This window comes from Aquarana catesbeiana, linkage group LG10, assembly GCF_042186555.1.
Source record: "Aquarana catesbeiana isolate 2022-GZ linkage group LG10, ASM4218655v1, whole genome shotgun sequence".
NCBI lineage: Eukaryota > Metazoa > Chordata > Amphibia > Anura > Ranidae > Aquarana > Aquarana catesbeiana.
Window position 1 is genome coordinate 254,390,606 of NC_133333.1, and position 22,859 is coordinate 254,413,464.

A 22,859-nucleotide genomic window follows, 5' to 3' on the forward strand; every position below is an offset into this window, starting at 1 on the left:
CTATTAAAGGTAACCATCCTCACCTGTGATCTGTTTGCTTGTAATTAGTGTGTGTGTATAAAAGGTCAATGAGTTTCTGGACTCCTGACAGACCCTTGCATCTTTCATCCAAGTGCTGCACTGAGGTTTCTGGATTCTGAGTCATGGGGAAAGCAAAAGAATTGTCAAAGGATCTGCAGGAAAAAGGTAGTTGAACTGTATAAAACAGGAAATGGATATAAAAAGATATCCAAGGAGTTGAGAATGCCAATCAGCAGTGTTCAAACTCTAATCAAGAAGTGGAAAATGAGGGGTTCTGTAGAAACCAAACCACGGTCAGGTAGACCAACTAAAATTTCAGCCACAACTGCCAGGAAAATTGTTCGGGATGCAAAGAAAACCCCACAAATAACTTCAGGTGAAATACAGTACTCTCTGAAAACATGTGGTGTGGCTGTTTCAAGATGAACAATAAGGAGGCACTTGAAGAAAAATGGGCTGCATGGTCGAGTCGCCAGAAGAAAGCCATTACTACGCAAATGTCACAAAGTATCCCCCTTACAATACACCAAACAGCACAGAGACAACCCTCAAACCTTCTGGCACAAAGTCATTCGGAGTGATGAGACCAAAATTGAGCTTTTTGGCCACAACCATAAACACTTCATTTGGAGAGGAGTCAACAAGGCCTATGATGAAAGGTCCACCATTCCTACTGTGAAACACAGAGGTGGATCGCTGATGTTTTGGGGATGTGTGAGCTACAAAGGCAAAGGGAAATTTGGTCAAAATTGATGGCAAGATGAATGCAGTATGTTATCAGAAAATACTGGAGGAACATTTAATTCATCAGCCAGGAAGCTGCGCATGGGACGTACTTGGACATTCCAACATGACAATGACCCAAAACATAAGGCCAAGTCCACCTGTCATTGGCTACAGCAGAATAAAGTGAAGTTTCTGGAGTGGCCATCACAGTCTCCTGACCTCAATATCATTGAGCCACTCTGGGGAGATCTCAAACGTGCCGTTCATGAAAGACAGCCCAAGAATTTACAGGAACGGGAGGCTTTTTACCAAGAGGAATGGGCAGCTTTACCATCTGAGAAGATAAAGAGCCTCATCCACAAATACCACAAAAGACTTCAAGCTGTCATTGATGTTAAAGGTATTAAGAACTGGGGTATGTAAACTTTTGATCAGGGTCATTTGGGTAGTTTCTGTTGTCATTATGATTTAAAAAGAGTAAACACAGTTGATTGATAATAAATGGGTCACAATGGGTCACAACGTGAACTCGTATTGCGCATGCGCGATCCAATTTTAAACGGCGCTATAGCGGTTTTTTATCTATGACTGGTTCTTTGCTGTTTTTTACTTTGCATTTGTGCCGTGTACATGGCATTTACTTGGAACGTTTAAATAAACCTTTTTGTCAATTTACACTATGAGAATTCCCCTTTTTTCTCCTATTCGGTTTACCTGCTGGAGTGCCTGAGTTTTCAAGTTACCTTGTCACTTGATTAACTGGAACGCTAGCAGCCACCACTAAAGATATTCCTGGAAACGAGGAAGCAGAGTCGAGGACCATCAGTACACACCTCATTGTGACCTCTTCGGTGATCTACTAAGCCTGTATTGATCCCCCTGAGTAAGGGCGGTCGCAAGCTTTCTGGTAAGCCTCCATTTCCTTACACCTGGTGATGGGAAGCACTTCTCACTTGGAATACTACACAGGGACTCTTTAAACAGGCTCTTTGTATATGCAATCAAGCTTGGATTCTTTTTGGACTTTTCTATTGTTTTTGAATTATTTTTCACTATATTTTTTCACCATTTTTTAGTTTGAGAATTTAAACCCATTCCATTGTATGTAGTGTTGATTTTTCATTATTATTTCACGTACACTGTAGTTATTTACTTTGCTTATAATTCATTCACTTTTGTCCAGCGCTGCACTGTTTTTATATGGATTGATAATAAATGGCTTCAGCCAAACACTAACCATGAGTGAAAGAAAATCTTTTGTGTTATCATTCATATTCTCTGAAAAATGCCCAAGAAATCATAAATTCTACCAGGGTACGTAAACTTATGAGCACAACTGTATGTAGGTAGGAGAAGCAAGCTGTTTATTACTGCTGTATGTATATGTGTGTGTGTGTGGGAAGGGGGGGTGAGGTAAAGGGGGCAGAGGGCGCTATTTTGTGGGGGAATTTAAAAGGAACAGAGGACATTGCTATGGGGATGGGGGGCAGAGGGCCCTATTGTTGGGGGTGGGATGTCAAAGGAGTCGGGAACATTGCTATGGGGATGGGGGGTGCAGAGAGCACTATTGTGTGTGTGTGTGTGGTGAGGGGGGTGATGTCAAAGGAGCAGAGGTCATTGCTATGGGGGCAGAGGGCACTATTGTGGGGGTGAGGGGAAAGGGGCAGAGGGCCAGAAGACACTACCGTGGGGAGGGGTGATGTGTAGGAGGCAGGGATCATTACTGTGTGGGGGGGGGAAGAGGACACTACCGTGGACAGGGCCAGCGCCAGCATAAGGCTGCTTAGGCAGCAGCCCTAGCTTGCCAGGATATGGGTGGTGGTAGCAAAATCCAAATCCCCAGCCACTTGCAGATGAGGCTGCAGAAAAAGGAACTGAAGAATCTGTCCTCAGTTCCTTTCTCTGTCTCAAAAGTGAGACATCAGGGGTCTGTTTTTTTTCCAGAATTTATTATTGCTGGCATTGTTTTACATTTCAGCTGTCAGTGGGGAAGCCTGCTGACAGCTGATGAGTCATCGGTTTTGTTAAGGACGTGGCGGCCGGCTTCCCTGCCCGCTACTTAACAACCAGCTATTCTTCACACAGAATTTGAATTGGTCGATCCTTTTTTGACCGATCTGATATCGAATCGTTTCAAAAATTTGGAATTCATTAGAAAATAAAAAAATAAAACTAAACAAACTCTGAAACTGAACTAAATTAGTAACATAAAGAATATATCCGATATTAAACGAAACACATTTTTCCGTTCTGCACGTGTCTATTCTCTGGCAAGTCAAAAAGGAAGTCTCCAGCTTTGTTAAAGCAGAACTCTAAATATTGAGCACCAGCTACCACTGGGCTTGGTGGTCTCTTACTGGTGTCCCTTGTGTTGAATCGGATACCTCTTGGTTCTATGTAGATATGTGGGGTTTGTTTCGTTACAAATCAAAATTTTAACAAAATTTTCATTTTCAATTTTCGGAGATTCATATGTATCTGAATTTCCAAATCACAATAGTAATGAATTTCAACTAATCCGAAATAAATAACAAAACAAATTATCAGAATTTAAATTAAAACATATTTGATTTACGAATTTAAAAATGAATTTGAAATGGAAACATATTGCAATAAATACAGTAAGGTGTAAAAGTGAAATAAGATGATTCCTATGAGGCGGATGAATAGAACAGAATATAAAATAAAAAGAATAGAAAATAAAAGGATAAAATTGAATAATTAAATAATTATAGACACCACCTGTTTTTAACAATTTGGGCTTTTGGGATTTCATCAACATACGCTCTTAAAGAAGATATAATGTCTATCGAAACGCGTTGAGATTTGAGGTGGTACAATTCTTCATAGGATGGCTTTATGTTAACCCAGTGTTGTATGGCATGGTCCTTTTGTATGGTTTTAACATTTGTACAATACAGTACAAGTCAATGGAAGTGTGTGTCCATTGTGTTAGGTCAAAATATGTGGTTAAGTTGAGAAGTTGAGATGTTGCCGGATTATTAATATTAAAAGGGATGTTAAAGTGGATATTTCAGAGGAGAGAACATAAGGTAACCAGGCAGAGGTGTCATCAAGGAAACCGGTGGACACAGGAGGCCAATAAACCACTGCAATCCTCAGAGAAATTGGAGAAACAGGGAATACAGTGAGTCTCAAAAAAGCAGAGGGATAGAGAGAGCGGTGTAGGAAGGACCTGAAATATGTTCCGGGGGATAGAAGGAATTCAACTTTTTTCCATCCACTAGGTCTGGGTAAATCCAGTGGAGACCACCATGGGAGAGAGCAGCAGGAGAAGCAGAGTCAGGTTCTTGAAGCCAGGTTTCAGTAACAGCAAGTATGTTAAAGGAATCAGAGATAAAAAGGTTATGCACAGAGGTGAGCTTGTTACAGACAGAGCGGGCATTCCAGGGTGCACATGAGAAGGGGTTTTTGGAAGAGGAGGGATGGAGATTAAATTGAGTGGATTGGTGCTGTTGCCAGCGGAGGGAGGGTGTCGGTTGTAGGTGTTGCAGTTAGAAAATGGAGGGCCAAGATTAGGGGAAACGTGTCAGAGATTAGGAGAAGGAGGGTAAGAAAAGTAAAAAGGGAGCGAGATGTATATGACCGCACATACCTCACTGTCCCGGTGTTTGGGTCAGCATGTGGGTTAAGCATTTGCAAGAGGTAATAGGGAGAGGGTAGGAGTGACGGTGATATATATAAAATGTGGAGTAGAGAGAAGGGGTGTATTAATGAGAATTTGAGGACAGAGGAGACTAATGTGAGAAGGAAGGGTAGAGGAAGCATATCAGAAGGTAGAAGACTAAGTCTCAGAAAGATTTCAAGCAATATAAATCTGCCCTCCAAAAATACTATTGCTGCCTCCTCACTGCCAAGCAGACCTATTTTCTCACTCTCATTAACAACCTATCATCCTGTCCATCAACTCTTCTCTACTTTAACTCTCTACTTCTTCCTCTAATACCTCCATCCACTAACTCACTCACTGCCCAGGAGATCACCAGTCACATCACAAATAAGATTGATACAATTCATGAGAAGATCTCTGCTGTACAGATACCTTCCCCACTTAACACCTTATGTCCACAGGTACAATCATTACTTCCCTCATTCAACCCCGCCACTATAGACGAGGTTACTAAACGTTTTTCTAATGTTCACCTAACCATCTGCCCCCTGGACCCAGTTCCCTCACAAATGCTACGTTCACCCTTTGACTCTATTCTACACTCTCTAACTCACACCTTCAATCTCTCCCTCTCTTCTGGCATCTTTCCCAACTCTCTAAAACATGCGCTAATCCCCCTCCAAACTTAAAAAGCCCTCACTGGAACCCACCAATCTTAACAACCTATGCCCCATCTCCTTGCTCTCCTTTTTATCCAAACTCTTTAGGCATCTGTGCGGACCTCGGACCGGAATGATTGAGTTCAACCGATCAGAGGACTGAGCTTTCTTGTCTGAGCCGTACGGCGCCTGGAGGGTTTTGAGGATTCATACAGTTATCCAATCAAAGCTTGCCAGACGATCTCCCATACAAGCAAAGGCCTTGGCTGGGCTATAGCCATCTGCCTGTTTTTTCTTGCCAGAGTTTTCCTTAAGGTGGTGGCACGTTTTGTTTATCAAGCTCACTGTGGTGTCTGTTTTGAATCATAATTGAACTGTCATTCCATCACACATTTTTTACTTACAAGAAATTGTTTGGACCTACCTTAAAGCTTCTCCTTTCCATACTTTGTTTTGTGCATATCTCACAATAAGCTGCTGCTCATTGGACTGTTTTCTATTATCACTTTTTTGATATATTTATTTCATTTTTTTTTTTCTGAGTGCGGTTTTTCTCTTTTATTTCTTTAAGCATTTGGTCTAAAACCGACCGTGTGAGCACCTCAATTAGAATAACCACCTTGATCATTTTCAGTCTAGATTTCACCCTCAACACTCCAGATACTGCTCTCCTAAAACTCACAAATGATCTGCTAACAGCTAAATCTAATGGACACTATTCTGTACTTCTCCTCCTGGACCTCTCTGCTGCCTTTAATATGGTGTACCACTCCCTCCTCCTCAAAAAACTCTACTTCGTGACTGTACTCTGTGCTGCTTCTCTTCCTACTTATACAACCGCACCTTTAGCATTACTTACCCTTCTACTTCCACTTCTCCTCTCCCTTTCCCTGTCGGGGCCCCCCCCCAAGGTTTTATTCTTGGACCTCTTCTACTCTCCATCTCCTGAGTCAGGTAATAGCCTCCCATGGCTTCCAATACTATCTTTATGCTGACAACACCCAAATATCTCTCGAATGTCTCCTCACGTATCATTAATTTACTAACAGACATATCTGCCTGGATGTCACACCACTTCCTCAAACTCAATCTATCCAAAACCGAGCTCATAATATTTCCTCTCCCACATGCCTCTTCCTTAGATTTCTCTGCCAAAATTGATAGCACAACTATCATCCCCCCATGCCAAGGTGCTAGGTGTTATCCTGAACTCGGAACTATCCTTTCGCCCACACATTCAATCACTGTCAAAATCTTGTCTGCCCCAACCCCCGCAACATCTCCAAAATGAGCCCCTTTCTAACCAATGTCACCACAAAGCTCATAATTCACACCCTGGTCATCTTTTGGCTTGACTACTGCAACTCCCTTCTCATTGGCTTACCTTTACATAGGTTATCCCCACTTCAGTCCGTCATGAATGCTGCTGTCAGACTCGTCCACCTTACAAACCACTCCGAGTCAGCTACCCCTGTTTGCCAATCCCTCCAATTGGCTTACACTCACCCAACTAATTAAATTCAAAATGCTAACAATAAGTTACAAAGCCATCCACAACTCAGCCCCCAGCTACATCAATAACCTAGCCTCAAAATACCAACCTAATCGTTCTCACAGTTCTTCCCAAGACCTCCTGCTCTCTAGCTCCCTTGTCACCTCCTCCCATACTCGCCTCCAGGACTTTTCCCAAGCTCCTCCCATCCTATGAAACTTCCTACTCCAATCTGTCCAACTATCTCCTACTCTGTCTACTTTTAGATGATTCCTGAAAAGTCTTCTCTTCAGAGAAGCCTATCCTTCCTCCATCTAACAACTATACTTTTATTTTCTCCATCAGCTCATCCCCCACAGCTATTACCTTTTGGATAACTTGACCCTCCCTTCTAGATTGTAAGTTCTAACGAGCGGGGCCCTCTGATTCCTCCCTGTATTTAATTGTATTGTAACTGAACGGTCTGCCCTCATGGTGTAAAGCTCTGCGCAAACCGTTGGCGCTATATAAATCCTGTATAATAATAATAATAATAGAAAGAGTAGGAATCAGATTTCAATCAAATCAAATGATTTACAAAATGGTTTGCTTGCAGTCTTTCCAGAGTGGAGCAGAGTTTCTTGTTGTATCTTCTTAATGCTTTAGTTAAACTTCTGTATTCAACATCTTAGTATTTGTTCAAAAAAAATCCCTGACTGAGACTTGCCCCACTAAGTGTTTGAGGACGGGGGGGGGGGGGGGGAGCTATAAAGGCACAGGGGCAGTTTTTTCATGAATGCTTGGAATGCAATAGGTTAAAAAAAAAGCTAGGACTTTATTACTACTTTAATGTGTTCTTTCAGGGTACGCAACTAAAGGTTCTGTTTTGTCATTTCTTTTGCAAAAGGCATTTTTAAAAAAATGTAGAGGGTAAAACACTCTTCTGGGGACAAGAATAAAACATGAAGGGTTTTCTAAGCCTTCTCTATTCCATTCAAACCAGTGGTGGCCCATCCATACGGGGAGCAGGGGCCCTAATCCAATGCGCCCGGCCCTAATCTACATGCAGGGTGCCGGACGCATGGATTCCAATAGGGGTTTTTATTTTATTTTTTTGAAGCACATGTTTAGAGCCAGAGGCTCTAATTGGCTTCATAAAAGGGTGGGCTTGTGTGACAATAAGCGACAATAGCGAATTATCATTCGCTATTTTCTTCCTGATTCTCCCCCTGGACCAATCAGGAAGCAGGTCATGAGACCCGATTGGCCAGAGAGGAGAAGCAATCGTATTGGCCGCCAAGGGAAGGAGGAGGGAAGCGGCCGAGGAGGAAGTCGGAGACGCAGGGTGAAGCCACCGAGGAGGAGGAGACACAGGAAGGAGCCATAGCTGCCTGCGATCTAGATGTGCGGGGCCGGTGGGGGGAACAAGCAAGTGACCCGGGGAGGGGGTTTTGGGGGTTTGACTGAGCGACCGGGGGGGGTGGTGGTGGCTGTCTTGTTTGACGCCCACCCCAAAGTATACAGAACTAGCCACCACTGATTCAAACCCTAAAATATAATATACATACAGTGTATACTGTAATTTATAATGTGTGTCTATACAGACTTTAATACATACTTTAATGTATCTGTTTTTATTTCTCTTAACAAACAGTCAGACCGTGTCAGGACTCAGAGAACTTACCACAACTTCAGTGTTACAAACAGAACTTGTCACTGAATGATGAAGGGTCATCTCCGATATTCCATCCACAACCTCCCTTACTGCAAAACACTCGGAGTTGGTGCCATTCAGCCTCTGATGATCAGCAGTTGGAAGCAGAGGGTGAGTGGACTCTCTAGTCTCCCTGTGTCAGTGGTGCAAGTGCTGTGATATGGCCAGTGCTGCGCTACTCCCAGGTCTTCTCACTACCAGTCTCAGACTCAGATCTCCACTGGTATTGTCTTCCGCTGGCAGGCAGAAAATCAGACAGGTGCTTTCCCTCTAATTCCTCGAATGGCAGTTAAAAAAAAATCATCTCTCCCCTCCTACAACAAAGTGCCTATTGGGATCTGTAGTGTAACCATTATAGTGTAACAATTATATGGCTGCCATCTCAAACTTCAACTCCCAGGATTCTCAGACATTGAAGTCTATGGGCTTGCTTGTCTTTAGAGAGAGAGAATAAAGGGCAATGTTTTGTCTATACATACTCTAATGTATCTGTTATTACTTCTCTTGGATAACAAATAGTCAGCTTGTATCAGGAGAACTTACCACAGCTTCAGTGTTACAGTCAGAGGTTATCAATGGACGATAAATGATTATCTCCGACATTCCATCCACAATCTGCCTTACTGCCCAACACTCGGAGTTGGTGCTGTTCAGCCTTATATCGGACGTATTATAACCGTTTGCTTCCAACCAACATTTTGACACTTGTATATTGAAAATTCCTCCAGTGCAAGTATTGTTTGGAGATGGAAGGCTTCCTGAAAAATAAGTAAATTCATTCAGTATTTCTGAGATGAGAAGGTGACGTTGACGTGTTTGATGTACATTATACACCATAGGGGTTTTCTATATATACCCACTTTAGGGTGGCAAGAGTGACCAGGGACTGGGGAGAAAGCTGCCATAGAGTCAAAAAGTTAAAACCAAATTAAACTTCCAGTTTAATTACAGTAGATTGACTGTTGATGATCAGTGTCGTGCCCCCTTACATTGATGATCAGTGTAGTGCCCCCTTACATTGATGATCAGTGTAGTGCCCCCTTACATTGATGATCAGTGTAGTGCCCCCTTACATTGATGATCAGTGTAGAGCCCCCTTACATTGATGATCAGTGTAGTGCCCCCTTACATTGATGATCAGTGTAGTGCCCCCTTACATTGATGATCAGTGTAGTGCCCCCTTACATTGATGGTCAGTGTAGTGTCTCCTTACATTGATGACCAGTGTAGTGCCCCCTTACATTGATGATCAGTGTAGTGCCCCCTTACATTGATGATCAGTGTAGAGCCCCCTTACATTGATGATCAGTGTAGTGCCCCCTTACATTGATGATCAGTGTAGTGCCCCCTTACATTGATGATCAGTGTAGAGCCCCCTTACATTGATGATCAGTGTAGTGCCCCCTTACATTGATGATCAGTGTAGTGCCCCCTTACATTGATGGTCAGTGTAGTGTCTCCTTACATTGATGACCAGTGTAGTGCCCCCTTACATTGATGATCAGTGTGGTGCCCCCTTACATTGATGATCAGTGTAGTGCCCCCTTACATTGATGATCAGTGTAGTGCCCCCTTACATTGGTGATCAGTGTAGTGCTCCCTTACATTGATGATCAGTGTAGTGCTCCCTTACATTGATGATCAGTGTAGTGCCCCCTTACATTGATGGTTAGTGTAGTGCTCCCTTACATTGGTGGTCAGTGTAGTACCCCCTTACATTGATGGTTAGTGTAGTGCCCCCCTTACATTGATGATCAGTGTAGTGCCCCCTTACATTGATGATCAGTGTAGTGCCCCCTTACATTGATGGTCAGTGTAGTGCCCCCCTTACATTGATGATCAGTGTAGTGCCCCCTTACATTGATGATCAGTGTAGTGCCCCCTTACATTGATGATCAGTGTAATGCCCCCTTACATTGATGATCAGTGTAATGCCCCCTTACATTGGTGATCAGTGTAGTGCCCCTTACATTGGTGATCAGTGCAGTGCTCCCTTACATTGGTGATCAGTGTAGTGCCCCTTACATTGGTGATCAGTGCAGTGCTCCCTTACATTGGTGATCAGTGTAGTGTCCCCTTACATTGGTGATCAGTGTAGTGCCCCTTACATTGGTGATCAGTGCAGTGCTCCCTTACATTGGTGATCAGTGTAATGCCCCCTTACATTGGTGATCAGTGTAGTGCCCCTTACATTGGTGATCAGTGCAGTGCTCCCTTACATTGGTGATCAGTGTAGTGTCCCCTTACATTGGTGATCAGTGTAGTGTCCCCTTACATTGGTGATCAGTGTAGTGCCCCTTACATTGGTGATCAGTGCAGTGCTCCCTTACATTGGTGATCAGTGTAGTGTCCCCTTACATTGGTGATCAGTGTAGTGTCCCCTTACATTGATGATCAGTGTAGTGTCCCCTTACATTGGTGATCAGTGTAGTGTCCCTTACATTGATGATCAGTGTAGTGCCCCCTTACATTGGTGATCAGTGTAGTGTCCCCTTACATTGGTGATCAGTGTAGTGTCCCTTACATTGATGATCAGTGTAGTGCCCCCTTACATTGATGATCAGTGTAGTGCCCCTTACATTGGTGATCAGTGTAGTGTCCCCTTACATTGGTGATCAGTGTAGTTTCCACTTAGAGAGAAAAGATTTGACATTACAGAGACAATAGTAAAAGAGCTGTTAGTGGTCACTCCTGGAATGGGTGGGGGGAAGTAAAATGATGATGAGAATGTTATTGGCTGATTGTAACCAAAGAGGAGGAGCAGTAAAATAACTAGAACTTAAGTACAGCCAACTTACTTTCACTTCCGATTGCTAGCAGAGAGAGACACACTGAATCATTTCAGACAGTCAATCTTAGCTGGTCCGTACGATCGCGGCGTCGTACAGTTTAGCTGCTTCGTCGAATCTTCTTAGAACATCCGACAGAAACCATAAGCCTTCAATTGACAGATTTGACCTTAAAGGGGTTGTAAACCTTTGTGTTTTTTCACCTTAATGCATCCTATGCATTAAGGTGAAAAAACACCTGGCAGTGACCGCCCCCCCCCCCCCCTCCGCCGTCTTACTTACCTGAGCCCTGGAACTTCATCTGGCGGGTATGAGCTCTTCCTCTGTCCGGGGTTCTCCGCTCTTGATTGGATAGATTGATAGTAGCGCAGCCATTGGCTCCATGCTGCTGTCAATCAAATCCAGTGACGCGGGCGCCGAGGGGGCGGGGCCAAATCATACATTCGGCGGCTATGGACGCAAATGTTGGACTCGGGAGCGCACCTGCAAGGTAACCCCCTCGAGAGAGCGCATCTCCTGGGGAGTTATCTGATGTGGGGAGGAGCCCCAAGAGCCACCGAGGGACCCCAGAAGAGGATGTTTGGGGCCACTCTGTGCAAAACTAACTGCACAGTGGAGGTAAGTATGACATGTTTGTTATTTATTTTATTTTTTTTAAACAAACAAAGCTTTACCAGCACTTATTTTTCGGACAAAACCGAAATTCCGAAACAAAATATTTCAGTGTGCGCATGTCTACTCATCAGTGCCCATCAGTGCCGCCTCATCAGTGCAGCCTATCAGTGCCCATCAGTGCAGCCTCATCAGTGCCCATCAGTTCAGCCTCATCAGTGCAGCCTCATCAGTGCCCATCAGTGCAGCCTCATCAGTGCCCATCAGTTCAGCCTCATCAATGCAGCCTATCAGTGCCCATCAGTGCAGCCTCATCAGTGCAGCCTATCAGTGCCCATCAGTGCAGCCTCATCAGTGCAGCCTATCAGTGCCCATCAGTGCAGCCTCATCAGTGCAGCCTATCAGTGCCCATCAGTGCAGCCTCATCAGTGCAGCCTATCAGTGCCCATCAGTGCAGCCTATCAGTGCCCATCAGTGCAGCCTCATCAGTGCAGCCTCATCAGTGCCCATCAGTGCAGCCTATCAGTGCCCATCAGTGCAGCCTCATCAGTGCAGCCTATCAGTGCCCATCAGTGCAGCCTATCAGTGCCCATCAGTGCAGCCTCATCAGTGCAGCCTATCAGTGCCCATCAGTGCAGCCTCATCAGTGCAGCCTATCAGTGCCCATCAGTGCAGCCTCATCAGTGCAGCCTATCAGTGCCCATCAGTGCAGCCTCATCAGTGCAGCCTATCAGTGCCCATCAGTGCAGCCTATCAGTGCCCCTCAGTGCAGCCTCATCAGCACACATCAGTGAAGGGTAAAAATTACTTGAAATACCCAAAGAGCAATAAATGGAGTTTTGAGGTGCAAAGAAAGTTTCAATCGACATTGAATTAACCAAAAATAGAAAATGTATTTATTACATAGATGCTATAATACTACTTAAAACACTAGGACAGCCCTGTGGTCACAATACAAAACAATGGTTGCCTCTACATGTTTCACCACAAAGGTGGCTTCTTCTGGAGCTTTTGTAGGACCTTTTTAATACAATTTCACCTTTAATAGTGATCACGGTTCCAGATAATCCCCAAAACCCTCCAAAAAGGCCCAATGGGGGATGTCTGTGCCCTAAAATGTGAGGGGAAAACAATTGCCCCACAGTTAAACCTGTTATCTCTGTAAAGACTTGACAAATTTGATGGATCAATATTCACATCCTTTTTTCTAATGCAAGCTTCACACAGCGACGGCAAATTTCAGAAGAACTTGTGCGATCTGAGAACTTCCCTTCCTTCAACTTGCCCCTGTCCCTTAGTTCTGTGTCAGTAAGACACCTGTTAAGCCGGGGAGATCAACACAATAATTGAACCATCCCAAGGGATTAACCCTTTTGAACAGGTATTAAAGCCTCACTGGTAGCAGGATAGGTGGATAACAGAGATCCCCCATTGGGCCTTTTTTGGAGGGTTTTGGGGATTATCTGGCAACCGTGATCACTATTAAAGGTGAAATTGTATTAAAATGGTCCTACAAAACCTCCAGAAGAAGCCACCTTTGTGGTGAAACATGTAGAGGCAACCGTTCTTTTTGTATTGTGACCACAGGGCTGACTTTGCCCTAGTGTTTTCAGTAGTATTATAGCATTTATGTGTAGCACATACCCTCGAAGGAGCTGCTGGTTTAGATTGGGCTTACTGTTGTGTCTGTCACAGGGGAGTCCCATAAAAGAAAAGAAAAGAAAAGATTCAATAATGTCTGCACTAAACATTACGTTTCTTTATGTTTGACATTCTTTTATTCTTCAACGTTAGGTAGAGGGATGGAGGGTTAGGGGGGATTCAGGTACCTTGTATTGCGGATCAGGGTATTTCTTCTATCCAGAGGACAAACGGTTCCCTCAACTGGATATAGCATTCTCCGGATAGGTCCCTCTCACTGACCTAGCAGCCGGTGCAATGCTTGGACACAGTCTCTGCCACAGACTTGACGGAAAAAAAAAAAGAATAATCGTTGCGATCGTTACACAAGTCCTCTGCCACCGGACGGTGTAACCAAACTTTTGCTAGGTTTAAAGCTTAACTGCACAGTACCAGTTTCTTTCAGCCGATCCGGTGATACTTTCAGGTAGATGATCTAGGTTGCATCCTTAGATTGAGTTTGCAGGCTCCTCCCGAGATACCAGCATACTTTGCTCGGTCACCTCCAGAGAAGTCCTCCCTTGGTCTCCTCAAACCGATAGGCTTCTCCCCACAGGCAAGACAGCACAGGACCACCCTTTGGATCAGCAGGCCCCAGAGCTCCTGGGCCTACTTCTGTAGTAGCAACGCCTCAGGCCAGCCGGCCCCAAGGCAGCAGAACTGCCCCGGCCCCTTTTGGCCAGGAGGGCCTTCAGGTCAGGGACCACGATAAAAAAAAGGAAGGAAGGACCCCAAAAAATGGTGCCTGTACCTTAAATACCCTTTCCCAGAATGCACAGCGAGTGAACCACTCCCACCAGGATGTTTCTGAGTAAAAGGGTACCCAATGCATCCAGCCTGTTGCATTTCCAACTCTTAAGGGTCGCCACAGCGACACCCATGGTCAAGTGGAAACTAACACAACCCAGCTGAACCGTCAGGAGCAGGGTGCTACATATGTAATAAAAACATTTTCTATTTAATTTAATTCAATGTCGATTGAAACTTTCTTTGCACCTCAAAACTCTATTTATTGCTCTTTGGGTATTTTTTGTTATATTTAAAGGAGGTGGTGCATATATCAAAATCTCCAAGTTCCAATACCAATACATTGTTGGGAAAAATTACTTATTTGCTAAATGTTATAACATTAACTAAGAAAAGCGGGTTTTGCTTTGTTTTTTCTAAATTTTTGTTTTTTTTAGCAAAAAATAAAACCCCAGTGGTGATTAAATAACACCAAAAGAAAGCTCTACCTGTCCCAATAAAATGATAAAAACTTCATATGAGTACACTATCATTCAAAGAGCAACAGCGCTGAAAATTGGCCTAGACATTAAGGGGGTGAAAGTGGTTAATAGCCAGTGTGGTGCCCCCTTACATTGATGATCATGGTTATGTTTCTTTACATTGGTGGTCAGTGCAATGCCCCCTTACTTTGGTAGAGTACATTGGTGGTCAGGAGAAAAGAGTCCCTTACATTGATGGTCAGTCAACCAAACACTCCCCTTAAAGATTGCTGGAAAGATCATTGGAGTTAGTGGCAACTTATCTGAGAGGCAGATTGTGCTCCAGGAACCTCAAGCAACCTCTGGAGGAACCCTGGCATTCTACAGAACCCCGGTTGAGAAAGGCTGGTATAGGAAGCACACAGAGGTCCTTTAGAGCAGTGGTCATCAACCCTGTCCTCAGGACCCACTAACAGGCCAGGTTTTATGTATTACCTTGGGGGAGATACAGACTAGAATACTGCAATCACTGAGCAGCAAATGATATCACCTGTCATGTATTTCAGTTATCTTGCAAACCTGGCCTGTTAGTGGGCCCTGAGGACAGGGGTTGATGACCACTGCCTTAGAGGATGTTTATGCGACAGTCAGCCTGCAGACAGTTAGATTATACCTGTACTATCCACCGCTCAAATGTGGGGCAAGCCCTGGGGGGGCTCATTCATACCGGCGGGGCGCTTCATTGTGGTGCATTTAAAGGGGTTGTAAACCCTCAATGTTTTTCACCTTAATCACCTCCCATCCGGCCACTGCACATTTACGGCTGGGTGGGCGCTTCCTCCTTCTGATTGGACATTCAGGAACGTCCCTCAGAAGGAGGGGGATCGCGCGTGCGCCAGTGCAGCGGGGCGATCCCAATGCGCCCGTGTCACCCGGACACGGCACATCTCCAATCGGCAGGAGGGCTCTGTGATTGGCCCGCCTGATCACATGACGGCTGTGTCCAATCTTAGCTGTCATGTGATGTAAATAGAGAGCCGGTTGCTAGGCGATCGGCTCTCCTCTCCTCACACGGAAGTTGTCAGTGAAGAGAGGAGAGCGGATCGCTGAGGCCGGCCGGTGATCAGTGATTATGAGCTGTTTTTTACAGCTTTTTACACACTGATCACTGGCCCAATGTCCCCACACAATGTAAAATCACAATGTCCCCAAAACACTGTCCCCACACACATGTCCCCACACAATGTAAAATCACAATGTCCCCAAAATAGTGTCTCCACACACATGTCCCCACACACGTCCCTACACATGTCCCCACACACATGTTCCCACACACACGTCCCCACACACACGTCCCCACACACATGTCCCCACACATGTCTCCACACACGTCCCCACACACGTCCCCACACACATGTTCCCACACACACGTCCCCACACACACGTCCCCACACACATGTCCCCACACATGTCTCCACACATGTCTCCACACACGTCCCCACACACGTCCCCACACACATGTTCCCACACACACGTCCCCACACACACGTCCCCACACACATGTCTCCACACATGTCTCCACACATGTCTCCACACACGTCCCCACACACATGTCCCCACACACGTCCCCACACACATGTCTCCACACACATGTCCCCACACATGTCTCCACACATGTCTCCACACACGTCCCCACACACATGTCCCCACACACGTCCCCACACACATGTCTCCACACACGTCCCCACACACATGTCCCCACACACATGTCCCCACACACGTCCCCACACACATGTCTCCACACACATGTCCCCACACATGTCTCCACACATGTCTCCACACACGTCCCCACACACATGTCCCCACACACGTCCCCACACACATGTCTCCACACACGTCCCCACACACATGTCCCCACACACGTCCCCACACACATGTCCCCACACATGTCTCCACACATGTCTCCACACACGTCCCCACACACATGTCCCCACACACGTCCCCACACACATGTTCCCACACACACGTCCCCACACACATGTCCACACACATGTCTCCACACACGTCCCCACACACATGTTCCCACACACACGTCCCCACACACATGTCCACACACACACGTCCCCACACACACGTCCCCACACACATGTCTCCACACACGTCCCCACACACATGTTCCCACACACACGTCCCCACACACATGTCCACACACACACGTCCCCACACACACGTCCCCACACACATGTCCCCACACACGTGTCCCCACACACGTGTCCCCACACACATGTTCCCACACACACGTCCCCACACACACGTCCCCACACACATGTCCCCACACACATGTTCCCACACACACGTCCCCACACACATGTCCCCACACACATGTCCCCACACACGTCCCCACACATGTCCCCACACACATGTCCCCACACACATGTCCCCACACACGTCCCCACACACACGTCCCCACACACGTCCCCACACACATGTCCCCACACACGTCCCCACACACATGTCCCCACACACGTCCCTACACACGTCCCCACACATGTCCCCACACACATGTCCCCACACACGTCCCCACACACGTCCCCACACACGTCCCTACACACGTCCCTACACACATGCCCACACACTTCCCCACACATGTCCCCACACACATCGCCACACACGTCCCCACACACATGTCCCCACACACGTCCCCACACACATGTCCCCACACACACGTCCCCACACACACGTCCCCACACATGTCCCCACACACACGTCCCCACACACGTCCCCACACACATGTCCCCACACACGTCCCCACACACATCCCCACACACATCCCCACACACGTCCCCACACACGTCCCCACACACGTCCCCACACACATGTCCCCACACATGTCCCCACACACACACGTCCCCACACATGTCCCCACACACACACGTCCCCACACACGTCCCCACACACGTCCCCACACACATGTCCCCACACACGTCCCCACACACATGTCCCCACACACATGTCCCCACACACGTCCCCACACACGTCCCCACACACATGTCCCCACACACACATCCCCACACACGTCCCCACAAATTTCCCCACACATGTCCCCACACACATGTCCCCACACACGTCCCCACACACGTCCCCACACATGTCCCCACACACGTCCCCACACACGTCCCCACACATGTCCCCACACACATGTCCCCACACACATGTCCCCACACATGTCCCCACACACACACATGTCCCCACACATGTCCCCACACACACATGTCCCCACACACACATGTCCCCACACACGTCCCCACACACGTCCCCACACACATGTCCCCACACACATGTCCCCACACACATGTCCCCACACATGTCCCCACACATGTCCCCACACATGTCCCCACACACGTCCCCACACACACACGTCCCCACACACACACGTCCCCACACACACACGTCCCCACACACACATGTCCCCACACACGTCCCCACACACACACATGTCCCCACACACGTCCCCACACACGTCCCCACACATGTCCCCACACACACACATCCCCACACACGTCTCCACACAGTAAAAACACCTGCCCCCACATAGTGTATGTAACAGTAAAATCACATGTCCCAATGATCATCTGCACACATATGTCCGTGATCACACAAACCAATTATTATACACTTAACAGGATTTTTTTTTACCAAAGACATGTAGTGAATAAATACCACCAAAATAAAGCTCTATTTGTGTGAACAAAATGATACAAATACCATACCTTCAACGAATGAATAAAGAGTTGTATTGCACTCGCAGGCAGTACCAGCACTGTTACAAATCTCATCAGTAGCACAGGTTTCCATTCCACAGGTCAGAGACGCAGCCACTGGAGAGACAGAAAAAAACATGAAAGTACAGATAAAGGCTCCTGTGTATAAACAGATCTCACATCCAGATATTATGTAATACCAGAGCCTCATCGATATAAAGAAAACTTCCTTCACCTTCCCTGAAATCCTCGGTCATTTGTGTCTCACACGTGCCCCCTCCCAGGCACTGCAGCTCACATTTAGGAGAGGTTCACCAACAGAGCCAGTGCTGCCAATCCAGAGACCATTGAGCATCACTGGCCGTCACCAACTGCTGATTGACAATCTACAGGCTTATGAATCAGCAAAGATATGGCTAATAGCCACACCCCCTGCAACATCTTCCCCTCCCACTATGGTGCAAGCAGACACGGCCTACATGAGAGTGACAACCCTGCTCTGAATTCATGCAGCGTTGTCCCCACCCCATCACAGGAAGCTGCAATAGGTGGACTTCTCTAGCAGGTGATTTGGTGTTGTAACTGAAATGAAAAATGTTCTTGTGTTGGTGGTGTCACCAAAAAGAAAAGAAAAAGGCCAGTGGAGTCGGTGGTGTCACTGGAAGGAAAAAACGTCTATGTGTTGGCAGTGTCACCGAGAGAAAGATGTCCCTGAATTGGTGGTGGTGTCTCTGCATCGGTGGTGTCACTGGAAGGAAACATGTTCCAGTCGGAAGTGTCACTAGAAGGACTAAATGGCCTTGAGTCGGTGGTGTCACTGGACAAAAAAAATATCTCTACATCAGTGGTGTCACTGTAAGGAAAAATGACCCTAAGTCGGTGGTAAAAAATGTCCTTGTGTTGGTGGTGTCACCAAAAAAAAAATTCATGCAGCGTTGTCCCCACCCCATCACAGAAAAGCTGCAATAGGTGGACTTCTCTGGCAGGTGATTTGGTGTTGTAACTGAAATGAAAAAGGTTCTTGTGTTGGTGGTGTCACCAAAGAAGAAAAGAAAAAGGCCAGTGGAGTCGGTGGTGTCACTGGGAGGAAAAAACGTCTATGTGTTGGTTGTGTCACTGAGAGAAAAAGATGTTCCTGAGTTGGTGGTGGTGTCTCTGCATCGGTAGTGTCACTGGAAAGAAAAATGTTCCAGTCGGCAGTGTCACTAGAAGGACTAAATGGCCTCAAGTCGGTGGTGTCACTGGAAAAAATAAATATCTCTACATCAGTGGTGTCACTGGAAGGAAAAAAATGTCCCTGAGTTGTTGGTTTCAGTGACAGGAAAAATGTCCCTACAGCTGTTGTATCACTCAAAAGAAAATGTCCCTGAGTCAGTGGTGGTGTCTTTCGTTCGGTGGTGTCACTGGAAGAAAAAAGATGTCCCTAAGTCGGCAGTGTCACCGGAAGGACAAAATAGCCTTCAGTCAGTAGAAGGAAATATGTCCCTGATTTGGTGTTGTAACTGAAATGAAAAATGTCCTTGCGTTGGTGGTGTCACCAAAAATAAAAAAATGTCCCTGAGTTGGTGGTGTCACTGGGAGAAAAATATGTCTGTGTTGGTGGTATCACTGACAGAAAAAGATGTCCCTGAGTTGGTGGTGGTGTCTCTGCATCGGTGGTGTTACTGGAAGGAAAAATGTCACTGGGAGGACAAAATGGTTTTGAGTCAGTGGTGTCACTGGAAGTAAAAAAATGTCCCTGAGTTGGTGGTTTCTTTGACAGGAAAAATCTCCCTGTGTCGGTGGTGTCACTGGAAGGAAAAATGGCCCTGATTCGGTGGTGTCCCTTTATTAAAAATTGTCCCTACAGCTCTTGTGTCACTCAAAGAAAAAATGTCCCTGAGTCATTGGTGGTGTCTCTGCATCGGTGGTGTCACTGGAAGAAAAAATGTCCCTAAGTCGGCAGTGTCACTGGAAGGACAAAATGGCCTTGAGTCGATGGTGTCACTGGAAGGAAATATGTCCCTGATTTGGTGTTGTAACTGAAATGAAAAATGTCCTTGTGTTGGTGGTGTCACCAAAAAGAAAAAATGTCCCTGAGTTGGTGGTGTCACTGAGGGGAAAATATGTCTATGTGTTGGTGGCATCACTGACAGAAAAAAGATGTCCCTGAGTTGGTGGTGGTGTCTCTGCATTGGTGGTGTTACTGGAAGGAAAAATGTCACTGGGAGGACAAAATGGCCTTGAGTCGGTGGTGTCACTGAAAGGAAAACATGTCCCTGTGTCAGTGGTGGTATCTCTGCATCGGTGGTGTTACTGGAAGAAAAAATGTCCCTAAGTCGGCAGTGTCACTGAAACGACAAAATGGCCTTGAGTCAGTGGTGTCACTGAAAGGAAAAATGTCTCTGTGTCAGTGGTGTCACTGGAAGGAAATATGTCCCTGATTTGGTGTTGTAACTGAAATGAAAAATATCCTTGCGTTGGTGGTGTCACCAAAAAGAAAAATATGTCCCTGAGTCGATGGTGTCACTGGAAGGAAAATATGTGGTGGTGGTATCACTGACAGAAAAAAGATGTCCCTGAGTCAGTGGTGGTGTCTCTGCATCGGTGGTGTTACTGGAAGGAAAAATGTGTCGGCAGTGTCACTGGAAGAACTAAATGGCCTTGAGTCGATGGTGTCACTGGAAGGAAATATGTCCCTGATTTGGTGTTGTAACTCAAATGAAAAAAATGTCCTTAACTGTTGTGTCACTGAAAGGAAAAAATGTCCCTGTGTTGGTGGTGTCACCAAAAAGAGAACAAAAATGTCCCTGAGTCATTGGTGTCACTGGAAGAAAAAAAGTCTGTATCGGTGGTGTCACTGAGAGAAAAAGATGTCCCTGAGTTGGTGGTGTCACTGGAAGGAGCAAATTTCCCTAAGTCGATGATATCACCGAAAAGAAAAAAATGTTCCTGCATCAGTGGTGTCACTGAAATGAAAACTTGTCCCAGAGTCACTGGTGTCACTGGAAGGAAGACCTACCCCTGTGTCAGTGGTGTCACCGGAAGGAAGACCTACCCCTGTGTCAGTGGTGTCACTGGAAAAACACCACTACATAGCCCCTCTCCCACCCCAATACAGAGCTACTCACTCAACCCTGACCTCTCCTTCCTCACCACAAAGCTCACCCCCCTTTAGTACAGAGCTCCCTTCCTTCCTCCCCTCCAGTACACAGACTTCCCCCCTCCTCCCACCCACCCCCCCTTCAGTACACAGACTCCCCCCCCCTTCAGTACACAGCTCTACCACCCACCCCCAGCTTTTACCCCGTCCTGTAGAGCGCTCCCAGCTCTGTCAGATGATAGCCCAGCTTCCTGGCAGCTGATCCTCCTTCACTGAGCATGCGCTGTCATTTGTGATACAGAATATGACACTTGAAGGCGCTTTACTACAAGTGACAGAAGCCATCGGGGAGCACAGGACTAGCGCCAGCGGGGGGCAGTACTGAGTATCTTCACACTGTGGAGAAAAAAAAAAGCCCTGGTGACAGGGGTGACACTGCAGTCACTCACCTCAGTGAGAAGCTGGGAGAATGAGGCTGCTGATGGTCCGAGTGTGCCCCCTCCTGGATGTAGAGCTGGCGCCAGGGGCATGCGCCCCTTCTGTCCCCCCCCCCCCTTTGTCCCAGCCATGGTCCTAACACACTTGTTGTCCTAGGTTGATAACTCTGCTCATTTATTTAGTGAATGTTGTCACAGGAAGGGTGTTACTGGCAGGATCGCCAGGTTAAAATGAGAGAAAAAAGCCTCCAAATAAAAAAACTAATACAGTATAACATTTTTGTTCCACATGTGAAATTTTAAGATAAAAGGAGACAAACTTCACTCACCCGCCATGACAGCGCACAGTACAGATAGCAGTAGTGTTGTCTTCATGGTGATCAGGGACCCTAGAAAATACATCCTATATGAGCAACTCATTTCTGTATGTAATGTAACAAAAAAAAATCTGCATGATATTTAAATTATTGTTTTATATATATATATTCATTCATATTGATTCATGTTATACAGTAAAGCCAAAATAAAAAAAATAAAAAATAAAATACATTAGAAACAATCTATATATTTTCCAATACTCATTATTTCTATATACGCTGTATGGTCTTGGCCACCTGGCAGCACTCATACGTCTATTTCCCAAAGACAACCTCTGGATATGACGCTGAGCACGTGACCTCAACTTCTTTGGTGGACCATGGCGAGGCCTGTTCTGAGTGGAACCTGTCCTGTTATACCGCTGTATGGTCTTGGCCACCGTGCTGCAGCTCAGTTTCAGGGTCTTGGCAATCTTCTTATAGCCTAGGCCATCTTTATGTAGAGCAACAATTCTTTTTTTCAGATCCTCAGAGAGTTCTTTGCCATGAGGTGCCATGTTGTACTTCCAGTGACCAGTATGAGAGAGTGAGAGCGATAACACCAAATTTAACACACCGGCTCCCCATTCACACCTGAGACCTTGTAACACTAACGAGTCACATGACATCGGGAGGGAAAATGACTAATTGGGCCCAATTTGGAGATTTTCACTTAGGGGTGTACTGACTTTTGTTGCCAGCGGTTTAGACA

General features: G+C 46.1%; 1 protein-coding gene across 1 annotated transcript in view; it reads right to left on the reverse strand.

Annotated features, from left to right (window-relative positions):
- Window positions 1-22,166, reverse strand: part of LOC141109924 (uromodulin-like) — a 34,198-nt gene extending 12,032 nt beyond the window's left edge. The window contains exons 1-3 of the mRNA XM_073601178.1: window positions 22,121-22,166; window positions 18,282-18,389; window positions 8,766-8,980 (exon numbers count right to left, since the gene is read on the reverse strand). Of these exons, the coding sequence (XP_073457279.1) occupies window positions 8,766-8,980; window positions 18,282-18,389; window positions 22,121-22,166 (369 nt within the window). The remainder of the gene's footprint in view (window positions 1-8,765; window positions 8,981-18,281; window positions 18,390-22,120) is intronic.
- Window positions 22,167-22,859: the final 693 nt, after the last annotated feature.